General features: G+C 34.6%; 1 protein-coding gene across 1 annotated transcript in view; it reads right to left on the bottom strand.

The window, feature by feature from the left end:
* ANOS1 (anosmin 1) overlaps window positions 1-16,277 on the bottom strand; it is a 119,736-nt gene that overhangs the window by 13,233 nt on the left and 90,226 nt on the right. The window contains 3 exon segments of the mRNA NM_001323185.1: window positions 8,271-8,420; window positions 12,885-13,032; window positions 15,362-15,564. Coding sequence (NP_001310114.1) covers window positions 8,271-8,420; window positions 12,885-13,032; window positions 15,362-15,564 — 501 coding nt within the window.

Raw genomic sequence — 16,277 nt, 5'->3', positions numbered from 1 at the left:
GTATTGAAAGATTTAATTCTGGGATCATCTTTATTCTGGATTACTTCTACTCCCACTGACTTTCCCACACACAACACTCTACATAAAGTGAGTTCAACAACATCTCATTCTGGTTTTCTTTTTCTATTACAAGGAAATTTGCCTCATGTAAACTCCAAGTCTCACAATAGCTGCTCATAGCCTGAATAAAAGCTTCCTGCATTGCTCTTTCATAGCCAGGTATTCTAATAATTCAAAATAAGAATTTAATGAAAATGTTATGAGCAAGTCCAAGGCTTGCTATCATTCTACACCTACTGAAAAGCCTTCTGTTTAACTCGGACAAACCCAGATCTTAATGTCGGTGAAGAGGCTATACAGAGGGTAGGGAATCTGGGAGTTTTTCCCAGCTCCAGAGGCCAGGCACACATCCACCTTAAATGTAAAGCCTCTGTGGGAGGAGATGCAGACATGCACTTGTTTCAGCTTTCTCATATATTATGCTAAGAAAAAAATGGACAAGTGGTTGTTTGCATGTACAATGCATGCAAAATGCTTTCAAAGTTCCTAAACTGGCCACACCAAAAACTTAGGTGTGCTGAGAAAGCACTTACAGGCAGTTATTAATCCACAGTTGATAAAAGGTATCTTGATAAGCTCCATATCCCAGGAAATTTTTACTCACAATAGGAGTGGAAGGATTGCTCCCGGTATGATTGTCTAAAGACATAATAAAGATTTATAAACAGGCTGGGGATACCATTTTGGAAAACATATTTTCTCCTGAAAAGTTAAAAGTCATCTACGAATTAGTTTATTAGCTGGACAGTTAATTTTTTCAAAGCCTTGAAGTGAGTAAAGTCTAATCCCAACTTGATACTGAATGTGTCTGAAGTCTGACTGTAAGTCTATTCATCTTTGGGTTGTAATTATATTTCTATTTGATCTTTTAATATAAGTTCAAAAGAAATCAAACTTGTGTTCAGTTACTAAGGTTAAGAATAAAAGGGGGACTTACATTTTCACAATTACTAAAGGAATTTTAGAGTTTGAGTCAGGTCATACTGAGGGCTTGTGAACACTATGTGAATATTAATTTGTTATACCATATGAGTTAACCAGACAAAATGTTAGAACTAGTTTAATGTAGTATGGTACAGGCAATCTCTGCCTTGAAGCAGACTTCAATAGGTATCAGCTAAGCAAAATCACCCTTCCATGCTCTGCGCTGCCTTTGCTCTGTTACCACAATAGGTAATTCTAATTTGGCTTCTGTTATTTGATTTCCTGTCAAACTTTGAACTAATTCCAATTACATTCCTTGGGACTAATCACTGGAAAAACTTTCCCCAAAGTCTCCCACACCAAGAGCTTTAACCACACCACACACCCTGAGAGGTATATGGTGGTTTGGAAGCTAGTGAAAGGCAATCATTAGTGGTTTTTTGTTGTGTCTGTGGAAACATGAAGCAAGGGGGTAAAGTGTGACATTCAAACATTGCAGGGGAGATAGCCCTGAGGTTGCCATTATTGTAAATGTAACTTTAAAACTTTACCATTTGTCTAATACATTGCTTACTATTTGAAGAGTCGTGCATTATCTGCTCTACTATTTGTATTATTTGTTGATGTACCACTAGCTCAAATCTGGACATACACCAAATGCAAACCTCTATTTTTAGCCTGTTAATCCTCTTCTAGCAGAAGAAAGCAGAAAGATAAAAACCAGCATTAGAATAACAAAAATTTTATTCCTAGAATTAGATTAGGCCTATGCAAGACAAAGTTAGGGATGAGTAGGAATCACACGGAGAATATTTCTGACAGGATACTCTTTTGTGGAATAACATCCCACTAGAGTTACAACTGATAGCATTACATACTTCACTAGGAAGGCGGCTGAGGAAGCCCACAGGATACAGGCATCTGAGTCAGCTGTAGCACACATAGAAAAGTAAAATTATGCACTGTCTCCTGGTGAACTGCTGAACGGTTGATCCAGTCAAAGATTCCTGTGCCCAGGGACAACTTTACTAAATACAACTGAACATTATGTATACTCCCCAGTCAATCTCTGCTGAGCCAGTAGTTTTACAAGGAAAGATGAAATACATTAGTGTATACATTGCTATAACTAACAGCAAGATCTTTTTGGCAGAACCATTTGAAGCACAGTGATACTTTCGAGTACAAATAAATTCCAGCTTATATACATGATTAGATAATGGTGAGCTGTTTAAACACAGGTCTTCCAGTATAACAGTATTAAACTAATTACTTACTTACCGTTAAGAAACTACTGCTGAATCTTTTCCAATAACAACTGGCAATGAAGGATTTAATTAACTTCAGTGGCACTAGCTGTGCAAGAAGGGACCACAGGATAACATGGAGAAACCTTTATATTACTTTAAAACTGCCGTATGAAATACCTTATTGCAAGCAAAGAGTCAGCACACACAGTCACTTCATTTATCTTCCTGAACTAAGTGAAAGTTAATTTTGTTTTCCTAAGATATGGTTTTAAAAGCATTTCTGTCAGCTTTCTATTTGCTTTGCCTTGCCTTGCATTTTATTCTTCCCTGTAATTTAATTCATTATTCTTGTTGGGTTGATTTACCAGACAATGGAGGATTCTTTGCCTCTCCCTGTTTTAAGTGTTCTTTCTTTTCTTCTCTGCTTTAGCATTTACCAGAAATACAAAGAAAGAAGCCTGAAGCCAAGTTTTAATGCATTTTAAATATTTGTCTTTTTAAGCAAAACCAAGGGGTATATATATTGATTTTAAATATCTAGAAGTACTTCAAATGTTTAATTTAACACAAAGACATATATGCCCATAGACTCTATTCAAAGACAAGTGAACTAAATTAAATCTTTACCTGAGCAGGGACAGTTGAATTATTCTCTATGAACAAGTGCTAAGAAAACAGTAGTGAAAACCATGCAATGTGTTAGAAAATACTATTGTAATATGTTGCTTTGGACAGGAACCATCATAATAAATTGCATTCCAGTATTTCCATGTGTGAGAATTACAGCAGCAAATGATGAGGACTGAAGCACTGGATTCATAAAGAATGAAAGTTTTTTTCTCCTTTAGTCTATGAGATATTTCTTATTTTCATATACTAAAAATACGTAACCATGCAATAACCTGAAGACAGCTCAGCTGAGGTCCAAAACCTCAGTTCTCTGGTTGCCAAACCATTATGAAACATAGGAAACATAAGATCATTTTTGTTTTCATAATTTCAGTCTTGACTGCTTCCCAAGATACCAAAGATCTTAATTATTAAGTAGCTAGTCCTTTTACGCAAGGTTTTCGAAGTGCACCAGAACATCGTAATGGGTGATACTCTGTGACTCCAGCACCAAGGAGTTAAAAGGGAGTTCTTTAACTTGGTTCCACTACTTTACATAAATAGCACATAATTTTTAATTTCACATAGTCAAGATGGCCAAAAAATCTGGCCACAAGAAAGTTCCCCTTTTCATTTATAAAAGCAGAATTCATGCTGTTCAAGGAATGTACTGTGTTTCTCTAATCCCAGGCCTAAGTCAGAGGCTGCAAATGAAAGACATTTTCTTCTTTCAGAAAGAAAACATTGTATCCTATAATTACAATACACTTTTGTGATGACTGTCTAGTAAAGTTATGTGCATTTGCTAAGCACCTTGTACCGCCTGAAGTGTGCCGTTATTCTTGTTAGGATACCTCCTGAAGTAAAGTTATTATTGCCATCATACCAAAGCATTCAGACTGAAAGACTATTGCATAAAGGCATTTCTTTTAATGTAAAGTTCAGATCCTACATTCCATTCATGACTCATGCTTACTGAAGCTAAAAGGACTTATGAAATGACACTTGAGGAACTGGCCTATATAAATCTTTCCAAGGTAGCAAATTGTGGTACATTATGATACATAAATATGGAAATAGGATCTTCCACCCCACCTTTAGCACATTATTCAGTTCAAGGTATAAGCAGTTGCTCCTTTAATGCATAATATAAAGCCAGCTTAGTAATAGTTTGCAACAACCCCTCCATTTCATTTCTTGTACAGTCAAGTTAATTCTATTTAGAGGGATATTTAAAAAAAAAAAAAAAAAAAAAAAGTTTACTTTCACTGACTTCTGCAAATGACACCAAGGATTATATCTTCATAGTAATGGTACAACTATGTTTGAGTGTCAAGAAACATCACCATGCCTGCTGAAAATCCTAAGGAGCTCTGCACTGTTAGATGGCCTCAGTAGCAATTGTCATAAAGGACAAATTTTGGCAACAATAACAACATCTGTTACAGGATATTACAGATCAGTCTGAACAACCTAATTTACCTTCTAAGTTATTTCTGTTTTGAGCAGATCGGTGGATGAGACAACCTCTAGAGATTCCTACCAGCCCGAATTATTCTATGATTCCATTCTGTCTTTTTTAGACAGAATAAAATTGTTCAAATTAAAATACAAAATGATTTCCAAGGTAGAAAATGAAACAATGAAAATTAAAAAAAAAAATAAAATGAAAAAAAAATCTAACCTTAGAAACATGTTTGTGTTTCTTAAGTGCTATGAGACCACCAGATATCCATACAGATCTTTCCTTATCACTGTTCCTGTAATTTGTGGTGTAGGAAACTGTATGAAACTCTTTATGTAGCTGTCTTGGTTTTGGACAAAATTAAAAAAATAATAATTATGAAGTCTAATGATTCTAGCAGCTATTCCTGCAGAAAATGGGTAATATTACTCTTGCAAAGTGAAACACTTGTTTTAGTAAATTTTAAAGCTTTCCATATAGCTATAAGACACTTTATCACACGTATTCATCTTGAAAAGCACTAAGATCTAAACAACATATATGTATCATCATCACTGAAATCATCTCTGTTTAGGACCATTAAATCTAATGCAGAAAGTACTGAAAACCTTTATAAGCAACCAGACAAAGCAAAGATTGCAACAAACAATTGAAATTTTATTTAATTTACAAATGTCCAACACATTCAAGCTTCATATTTGTATTTCTTGAATTATTTCTTATGTCACGGGAACTCTCAACATTATCAAGATACATACTTCCCAGAGTTTAGTGATATTTTCATAATAGCTACTTGTTTTAAAGTCACACATCGTATTTTAGGACTGTAAAAAACTGTATTTCTGCTTTAAAAAAAATTTAAAAAATCATGGCTTTCAGTAGTAAATTGAATAGGATAATCTGAGTTGGAAGGAATCCACAAAGTCCAACTACTGGATGCACACAGTACTATTCAAAATTCAAAACCTATGTCTGACAACTGCTTCTTCAACTCTAGCAGCTTGGTACTGCGACCTCTGCTCTGAGGCACCTGTTCCACTGCCTGATCACTTTTTTAGTAATGTACAAAATAATGATAACATTAAAGCAATCAATAGGGACTCCTGCTTGTTTTCATCCATCATGCAAGATACAGAGGTCAGTTACATGTCAGGAAGGATTTGAACTTTGGTTGCCTATCGACAATGAAAACAACCTAGAAGTCAGGTCAAACAGTAGACTGAGGTAAAGTCTCAGTATTTCCTATTACAGCTGCTGCAATCACATACCTCCTACAAATCCATAAGCACAACTAGACACAGTGAAGTTCATAAAGGACAAAGAAGTGTGAGTAGAGTTCCAAACTCCGTTGGTTCTTGTGACTGCTGTCTTTTATAAGGCCAACACGCAACAAATATGCTCCTTCTGCTGTGCTCACAAGCACAATGAAAAAAACTTGCTCTGCAGCCCATCCTCACTAGTAAATTTTCATTCAGTATCTCAACCGTGGACTACTTCAATTCCAAATCCCTGTCAGAGCTCATAGAAGTTGGTGTCTTCTAAGAAGAAAGTAATTGCTTGTATTTCAGTTTCACATGAGGCAATGGCTCCTGCTGAGTTAATGAATATGCTGTCACACAAATTTTTGTTGAAAAAGAAAAGAAAAGAAAAAAAAATGACAAACTTCCATATTCTGCCCCTCTTACACACATTCGCTATCACTGGACGTCTGACTGTCCACAGGTATTACTGGATGTACAGGCAGAGAGTCAGACAAGAATCTGTACAGTAAGCAATTCAACAACTCAGCTAGAACATTCCTCACAATTCAAGTAAAAGCAAGAGTGTACTGCATGATGGATGCCCAACTCATGGACTCTGTCTAAATGTCATGTAGCACTTATAAAAATCTTCATGGACTTCCAGAACATTGTTGTTCATGTTGCTGCTGCCACTGCTGAAATGAACCACCCGCTGCCTCACTGTGCTCACATCTACTGTTTGCTTTCCACAAATATTCAGCAAGTGTCAATAAATGTCAATAGCTGCCATTTTTTCTTCATGGAGGGATTTATTTCCACGCCTTTGTTTCATCCACACTTTCATGTCAGATACCAGTTTGTCAGACTGCCATTCTGCTACCACCTATTACATAACAGCAACATGTAATGGAATACTGTCTGAAAAGATCCGTCTCTACTGCCCCACCACCACCATCTGCTGCTAACATCATGGGCCAACATAATAAAACAAGAGGAATTAATTTCAGACTTTGTATTGTACGAATGCTGATAAACTCTTTTCTTTTTATATACATTCATAGTCTTTAATACAAATATAACTTTCAGGTATGTGACATAGCGGGAAACAGTTCCAGATTTTGATGTCAACATTTAAACATTTACATTGCAATGTCTACTTATAAGCTTGATAGCCAATTTACCATTACAATTAAAGAAGTAGTAGTTCAAGAAACCTACTTTGAATCTTGAGACACTTTCTCATAGCTTTCTCATCTTGAGTGTCTTGAGACACTTTTTCAGAGCTTTCAGCTCAGACTGTTACATATTGAACATGTTCCCAGAGCGATATGAGGCATCTCTAGGTTTTCTATACATTAGTTGATCTGAACTGATCATCTAGGTCCCCTTAGTACTCAGTAAGGAACACAGGCAACTGCATAGGATGATTTAGCTGCTGTATGGGATCAATTACTTCAAAAGTCATCTGCTTTTCTGACTATAAAAGCAGATGAAACCACTTGTTGACAACCTGCTTTCAGAAGGATAAAGTTTGAGGCTATCGATATAAAGTTCCATATACACGAATCTAATTTTGGATAACTGAAAGCATATTATTATATAAACTTATTATTCAAAATTAGAAATGCCTCCATTTTTATTCAAACTTTAAATTATCTTGGCTTTCCAGAAAGTTAAGCAAAATTTAAATTATAATGGGAAAATCTATAAAATGGAAATATACTCTAGAAAAGGACAGGCATATAAAGTGTGTATATAGTCAGGATGCATGTGCTACTGCTTTATATGTAAATGCTTCAAGTTAAAACACTAATATTGAAGGTGTATTTTCAAATAACAGCATACAACACTGCTATGGCTACGCTAGAACAATATAGAAAAATCTATATGCTTCTAGAGGGAAAGAAAGGAAAATCCCGCTTTTTTTTTTTTCCATTTCTAAATCTGATTAGATACATAAAATGTACAGTATTTTCCTTCAGTCTCAAAGACTTAGACAAATCATTAGTAGGTTTTCTGAAAAAAAAAAAAGGAAAGAAAAAGAAAAGAAATGCATGTAGCTTAGCAGACAACCAGTGTACAGTTTTTTGCTGTGGTTGTGGCAAACTTTTTCCTGTTTTAACTCAAAGTGACTGATAAAGCTTGGCATCAAGCCTATTATGGACCTCACATAACCACTGCAGCTCTAAATTTTGTCGTTCAGACTGTAGTTTTTTGTGACATTACTACATGATTTCCAAACAGACTAATTTTCTGACTCATTTCTCCACGTAAAAGTCTAAGAAGTGATGCTGCAGTGGCATCCAAAGGAGCATCACACGGGAACACTGTGCACTTGAGATCCCTTGACCACATTCCAGAAAGACTACATGCCTAGTCATAAAAGTTATGTGACCTAAGGACAAATACTTATTATTTACTTAACATTTACAAGAAGCAATATCTTCTGAATCAAAAATCATCTCAGCTCTGACAAGATTAAGTACTCCAACACGACTGACAACAATTTTTGGGTAGCTGACACATAATTTCTTTCTGCCAGACAAAACAAGAGGCAATGTTTCACTCTGATGTGAAGGTGAAGGGATAGAGGGATGGATGTTGTACTTGACTTCAAACAATTGAATGAGGCTTAGTATCTTAAAACAACATTCTGCAACTCTGAGACAGGTTAGGAGAGTTCCTCCTTAGAAAAACAGTGAAGCAAAAAATTTGACAAACCTGACTTCTTCCAGTAGATTTTAACCTGAAGTTGATTGTCCTGATAGAAAGGAGTTCCAATTTTAAGAAAACGAGTGGGTTTTCTTCTTTGAAAGGTTGGGTAAGGATCTACCACTCCTTTTGGAGGTTTCTCAACAGATGTCTGTTCATCTGCAGTACACAGAAAAATAAAGAAATTATTTATTTAATACAGTGCTGCTTAATGACCAAATTCAAATCAATGTTCAAATTCAGAAAAAATAACAAACCTACTTTATTTGAATATCTTACCTACATGAAATTATTGTAACTATAAAAAACAAATGGTCCATATGGCCGAAAAACATAATTTGTTTCAACTTGAATAAATATATTTTAGAGACAGAAAAAAGACACACGAATGCTAAATATGAAAATGCTCTCTAAATTTTCAAAAGAATCATTAGTAAAGGGAGTGTATTTACATTCCCAGGAATAAGAGAAGTTAACATTCTGACTTTTTCAACAAGCATGGTATCTAGCTGTATTTCTATATAATCATTCATCATCTTCATATTTGCAAAGTATTTTAATATAGCCAAAAACCTAAGCACAGGATTGAGTGTAACCCACAGTGGCTTCATGTGGTTATTACATCAAAGTAAATACAGTTTTTTGGTACAGTATATGAGAATACTGTGGTCAGATTAAACATCTTTTTTGCCTGCTTTCCTGTCTCCAACAGTGAATAGTGAATGCTTAGGAAAATATTGTACGAGCAGAATGAACTTTGAGCAAATCCCTTGATATGTGTGCCTAGCTTCCATAAAGCAATGGTAATGCAATGTCCTTCATCAAGCTCTTCATCTGGTAATAGTTTACGAACATTTAGTGGTGTCAGTATTTAGAACAATTGCGGATTCCTAAATATTTTCAGTTTAAGAGGCAGTAGTGTGGATTCAAAATACATTTCATTGCACACTGTCAAGGTATATGAGTCAGCTTAACAAAAAAAACACTCATGTATTTAATTCAATATTACAACTAAGTGAAAAATGAAGATACCAGTTATTAGGAAGTGGCAAATTATTAGCTGTATACTTGACAGAAAGAGAGAAAGACTCAAGTTTCAACAATCACCATAAGCAATGTGAACTTGAATATGGTACCCTACATGTAACTTCAGCTAAAATTTGGAATTGCTTTTTGGAAAAATTTTACTTTTTCAATCTTTTGCTTAATCTGATACATTTTTACTTCTTTCACATTTAAGTAAATCTACCATATTCATATTTGCTCTTTTACAACGTGATCATAGTGTTTATGGTGTCTGACTGGAAACCACAAAGTGATAGAGAAAAGTACAAACATGAACTTCTTAGGTATATCTCAACATAAAGTAATTTAATTTAACTAAATTTGTATTTTGCTGTTTTCTCACCAATTCCAGAACAAGAACACTGACTTAAACTATATACTACATACACTGATCAAGACAGAGAGAGAGAATCTTGCTGCATTTCCCAGAAGTGAGGCACATGAATAGAGTGAGGCAAGATATTTTTGAGACTGAGGAAAGATAACGCCAGAGGGCCGGGGTCAAAGCTCACAGAAGTCTTCAGGACTAAATTGCTTCAGTGGGTTATAGACTGATTCTGTTCTGACAACATGAACAGCCACCTAAAAAAAGACCTTAATTCTACAGCGAGTTGAGCAAATGACAGTGGGACTCCAGCAAAATTGGAATAGTGCTTCTGGAACTACTTCCCAAAGGCCAAAAAATTCCCCAAATGATGAGGGGGCATGAATGTCCTGTCCTAGATAATATTTCAGGCAATTATTTTTTCATCTTTCTCCATCTGCTTCTGAGTATTATCAAAAATACCTCAAGCAGAAGTGCTTCTAAATAGCTAACTTCAGTGACAGTCAGAAGATTAGTTCAAATCTATTTGCAACTCCTTCAGCAGTACACTGTATTTGCTTTTCCATATAAGCCATGATTTAGCCATTTTCAGAATAGGTCCAAACACACTTCTCAGTAGAATGCTCTGTTGATTAAAATGTGTGGTATCACCAGTTTGAGCTCAAATAATCTCCAGTTCTTTCCTCCATGGCTTTAACAGAAAGTATGTTCTGATTTCTCTGTATGCTTATTATTGAAATACTCTTTTGTAAAACAAATATGTGTTTTCAAGTTCTCACAGGCAGAGATTTGCAGTTAAAAAGAAAATACTGCTCATGAGCTAAATGGATGGTCACACTTTGAATACAACATTCATGCACTTGAGGTACATTTGCAATCAAAAATACTCAGAATGTACTATTAATTTGGTTTAAAAAACAATACAACAGCCATTTAAACTTTTAGTTGAAAAGGTCAGTATAGTAAAGCGAAATAAAGAACAAAAAATTATGTAAATCATAAACTTTCATAGAAACTACTGATAGACTTAAGTAAAGGTGGCAAGGAGAGGGTGGATTATCCAAGTTATTCAAAGGACTTTAAACCCTGATGAAGAGGCAACACTGGTGTGGACAGAAAACAATGAAACCACCAGTCATTACTGGTAGATAAATGCCTCTTGGTAGAGGACTTGGAGGACTACAGTGTGGTAAGTTACAGGTGATCTGCATCAGATTCAGAAAAATAAAAACAGTGTTCTGGAGAGAAAGAATTGAAATGAAAGTCCTTCTTTCTCAGCACAAACCCACTATTGACATATCAGCAATACCATAGAGAGTTGATGCTGCACAATCAGTGAAACAGTTTCTTACAGTAAAGAAAAAGTAAGGAATGACATCTGCACAGGCAAAACCCAAGCTCAGTTATGCCAGCTCCAGTTTAAAGGTACTGCATTATGCAGAAGTCTTTGTTTAATATTGTTTTGTAAGACTATAACCTAACATCAGGTCTAATAATAAAGCCTGATGAACATCAGTTGATTAATTAGTCTTGCTTCCAAGAGGGGAAAATTTAGAAGGCTATTCTCATAGTAAAATGAGGGAAAGAAATTTAATAGCTTCCAGAATAAAGCTCTGCCTCAGATTCACATGAAATTTAGGTTACCCAGCCTACTCCTGGGACATTATTTCTACATAAAGTAGACTCAGATACATGTTCTTTCTTGGAGCTGTAATTTAATCTGGCAAAATAACAGTAGTTTGATATCATGCATGTTCCTGAAAACTAGGTCATTTTTGGGGGCAATGACAGAAAAAGTAGGTACAATCAAGGTGAGCCAGCGGAAATGCAGAATTTCTATATTCACTTATATAGCGCTTCAGCAAGGATTTAACATATGTAAGCTTGCCTCTGTGAAGATTCAAGCTCATTTTCTGTTATGACTTCAAGAAAAGGCAGTACATTCAAGATACCAGCATTTGGCCCTTTGCTATTTCTAAAATGGCCCAACAAGGTAGTAAAAATGAGCCTAATATGGAGAGAGAGAGGAAGGAAATGGATCTTTAAGTCTGTTTTATGTTCTTGGTACATCAAAACAGGAAGCAACTGTAGATGTGGAGGTCTGCCATAGGCAGTAATTAATTTAAAGTATTTTCTTCCTATCCAAACAGAATATACATGTAGAAGGGTCCAGTAAAAATAGCCATCAGTTAGTTAGATGAGGCTATTTAGGGTGAATGCAATGTTAAGAAAATGGTGCCAAATAAACTTTGTTTGTACTTTAAAATCAAAACGTAAATGGATGGAAAATGAAATAATCAGGAAAGAATATTAGAAATGATATCTCTAGCATCTTCTTGTCAGAATTTTGCTTTATCGATTTATTGACTAATCACAATGTATCAGCAGCTAAGACAGTAACTCAGTATTGTATTGCAATTATAAAAACATTTAACTAAGACTCAGTTTGCTCTCATATTTAGACACAATCTTAAATTATATTGTCATAATAAAATGAGAGAAAGAAATTCAATAGCTAGCTTAATGCTACTTTGGATGCATGCCATAATAATGCATAATGGCACCTGGGATTCTTTTCCATCTACTAGAACAAAGTTGAGCCAAGCATTTCTTTAGTATCTGAAGTTTTAAATATCTCAAAAAGAAATAATCTGACCTCTAAGGATCTCAAGATTTTAATTTGAATTTTTGCCCTGTGTGTGCAATAATTTATTACCAGTTCACTTATCAGGCATGAGACAATTCAGATTCTCAAATAGCAGAGTCAGTGTTTTATCTCACTTCCTACAAGGTACATATTTGTATGGTCCAAGAACCTGAATTCACAAGCCAGTCAAAGTAGTCAGGATTATGAAAAGCGCTTCAAGTCAAAACTGTCCAGTTAAGAGAAAGACACAGAAATGGATTTACAGCAGCCAGAAAGAAATACTGCAAGAATTTATAGATGCACTGCATTTTTAAAGTCTTAACATCACAGTGATGCAAATGCTTTCATTTTCGTTGCTTTTCTTTAAGGTGAGTAGAAACTAAGTAAAAGAAATAGGAAAAAATTGTTATCAAGTTTTAAATAGGAAATGTAACATTAAAAGGCTACTCAATTTCATCAAGACAAGATGACTCTGCAATCAAACAACCAGCTTAAAGAAAATAATTTAAGAAACCATTACTTAAAACATTCAAATTCCAATCAAAGAAGAGATAAAGATTTCAGATGTCTGAACGCAATTACTCACTATTATTCCTGTTGTCCTGTGTCGTGCTAAAATGAAGAGAAACCTTAGCACTTTTAAGGCGTATCTGACCCCAGCGTGTTACTGCCTGCAGTTCTACATTGTAGTTGCTGTTGGGTTGGAGTCCCTCCAGGACCACATAATTTTGGGGCTATAATAGAAAATATATGTATATGGAAGTTATAGTATTACTGAAACACAGGCTTGTATCAAGAGCAGGATTGTTATCTTAGGCACACTATTCTTTTGAAATTAGAAAAGAAAACTTATGTATAAATTCCAGAAGAACAAAAGTTTGCTTCTTTAGAACTATATTTCATTGTACTCTATCTTTCTTTGTCATTTTTCTTGGTACGAACCTTACTGACATTTACGGAATTTCAGTAATTCCTTGGCAAATACAGTCACCTACAGTTTAGGCCAAAATTAAAGTTGTTGTATATATACACATACACATACATATATATACACTTTTTTTTTTTTTTTTTTGTATGCCAAAATTATTTCAGTCAAAGAAATTAAAATGCATTCATCCACAATTTTTTTGTATTAGCAACACAACTGACAACTTAGTCTTGAGATAGGTAGTCTGAAAACGGTTACATACAACATTCAGTACAAAGAAGAGGCAAGGCTGCACAATATTTTTACACTTGTAAATATTTTTTAGTATTTATAAGACTGCCCTTCTCGCCTATGTCTCAGACAGAAGAATCCATTTTCTTAATTGCTATTCATTGTGCAATTGAAGTTTACCCATCAGTCCAGAGTAAAGATAACCATATAGTACCACATTTAAGAGTTAAGGGATTGTCAAAAGTGTTTCAAATAAGTCATGCTCACTTGTTTTTGCTGAAATATTTACTACTGACTATAACAACTCTAAACATTTTACTCGAATTATTTGAGTATTTTCCTACATAAATCACTATAAAATTATTTGTATTAGACTAAATCTGAACTAGTCTATCTCTAAAGGCAAAACCTGGAAAAAGAAAACTGTCAACGTTCTTTTAAAAACAAGATTTCTTAACCTTGTTTTATATTTTCTGTAGTTTTGATTTCTAGATTGAATATTTCTATCATATTCATTGGCAAGCAGTAGCCTGAGAAGTGTTCTATGGGGGTAGTTTGAATCTCATTGCTGTACAGTTTCATGCAACTCTGCAGGAGCAAAAGAACATGGGGCAGGAGTAGCATGAAAGATATTTTAAGACTCTACCTTTCCACTGAAATACATTTTGGATTTTTGAATATCTTCATATTCAAGTTCGGACCTTGTTCCCAATTACTTTAATGCTATGAAGGTCTCTAGACAATGGCATCATTCCTGAGAAACATAAATACTACTACCTAACAAAACCCAACTCTACTTCTGCCTTGCTAACGTGATTTTTATAAACTACAAAAATGAGCTAACTTTCTTTTCTGTGTATGTTAACTACAGCTTTGTGGATTTTCTATTCCAAAGTATCTGACTTGAGTAGAAACAAAGAGCCAAGTTACCACAGTTGCTGAAAAGAATCCACATTATTTCCAGCAGTGGGTATATTTTCCTTTCACTCTTTCCCACTGTAGAGCTAGTGATGATGGCTGCAGCCACTAAACTCTCATCTCTAGCAGTTCCCATTGGAAGGGATTGGTTCACGGTGCTCATCCAGTGTTGGGTCTGCTATGTCCTGTCTGCTGAACATATGTACATATGTACAACTCAGAATAATATAACAAGAATATACTACACTGCTCTCATGTTTTGCAGGTTTTGGTGGCTAAGGGACAGAGATACTATTACTGGACAGCTGTCATTCATCACAGTGCAAGAAAAGGAAATAATTTCTCACAGTGCATTAATAAAAGTACTTATTTGTGATACATTTCTATCTCTTTTAACTACACTTAGTTACTGTGTAATGACAGCTTAAGGAAATGACAGCAAGTTTGATATCTCAATAGAAAATTGCTGCTATGAAATATGTCACATCTTTGGCACAATGTATTATTTAAATGTTTGTTATTCTTTTCTTTGGGCCCACACTGATTATTTAATGGTTATTCTATACAGTGGTGCCTTGAGTTTTGTTTACAAACTGAAAAAAATAATGTAACAGATGATGTTAATGTTTCTTAAAAGAAACACAACTGTATTTTTCAGAAGGATGATAAAATAAATCCTGTTTTAGATGAGAAAAAGCAATGAACTTTCTATCCATCTCTCCTGCAAAGTCTGATACTTGTCTGCATTCTAAGACAGAAGTCTACTCCTCGAGATCAGCGAAGCAAAGGAACTGAGGTATCAAATTTGTCTGTGGGGTTGGTGATCTTAAAAATTACAGCAATTACTCTCCAAGCAGTTGAAATTATTGTGATTCATCACGTTTTTGTTACTTATGCTCTGTTTATTTCATGACAGAAATAAGTTTGAATGTTCCAGAATTAACACATAGCCATATTTCTGTCTCATTTGCTATTTTCTTTCTTACCCCATCAGTAATCTTTCTTCTCTTTTTTTTAGCTGGGATCACATATTTACTGTATGTCCAGCTCCAGAAAACTTTGTAGTGGTGCACCGGGATATCAGGCTCTTCTGGAAGATCCCAAGTAATCATTACATTAACAGTTCCATCATTGTTTGCACTGATATTGGCAATTCTGATATTAGACGGAGCTGGTGGAGCAGATGGATCTGAAATTAAAAATAAAGTAAAAATCAAATAATATTAAAAAAAAAATAAAGAAAATCTTAAGTGAATTAAAAATCATATTAATCTGATGTATTTACTAGTCACACCAAATCTGTATTAAACATTCTCCTTCCATTTAAGAAAATTCAGGCAAAAACTTCTCACAGTTGAGATGGCTTTTTGCAATTTCTACAAATCCAAACTTTACTAAAATTACAATTATGCATTCACATGTAGGATTATCATTATTCTCTGTCATGTTCACAAATGTTATAAAGTTTCATAATGTGCTAAGTTATTAGGCTTATTTCCACCATTCACTATTGTAAATACATAGTGAATGTAAAAACTCCTAGTTCACAAGAACAGAATAAAATCTTGCAGACATTAAATATTTATGTCAGTGTTGCCAGAGAACTGTAAGATGAGAATATATTTAGAGGCAGAATCTTTCTTTAAAATTCTTGTACTGATATCCAATATCATATACATAGACATGCCCTAAGAATAAATATAATTAAGATGTAATGAAGAATTCAAGATATGCTGCCATAGGAGTCCATAAACCTTTTTTTGGTTTGTTTTAATAACAACGGCAGACTCAACCATCCCCACAATTTATTTCCTTATTTGAATTTCTGGTTAATATTAACTGAGGTGTTGTTCCTTCAATTGCATATGTGCCAACCCTAGATTTAAGGACACAAGATAGTCA

Source organism: Coturnix japonica, chromosome 1, assembly GCF_001577835.2.
Source record: "Coturnix japonica isolate 7356 chromosome 1, Coturnix japonica 2.1, whole genome shotgun sequence".
Taxonomy (NCBI): Eukaryota; Metazoa; Chordata; class Aves; order Galliformes; family Phasianidae; genus Coturnix; species Coturnix japonica.
This window is presented reverse-complemented; position numbering and strand designations above follow the sequence as displayed.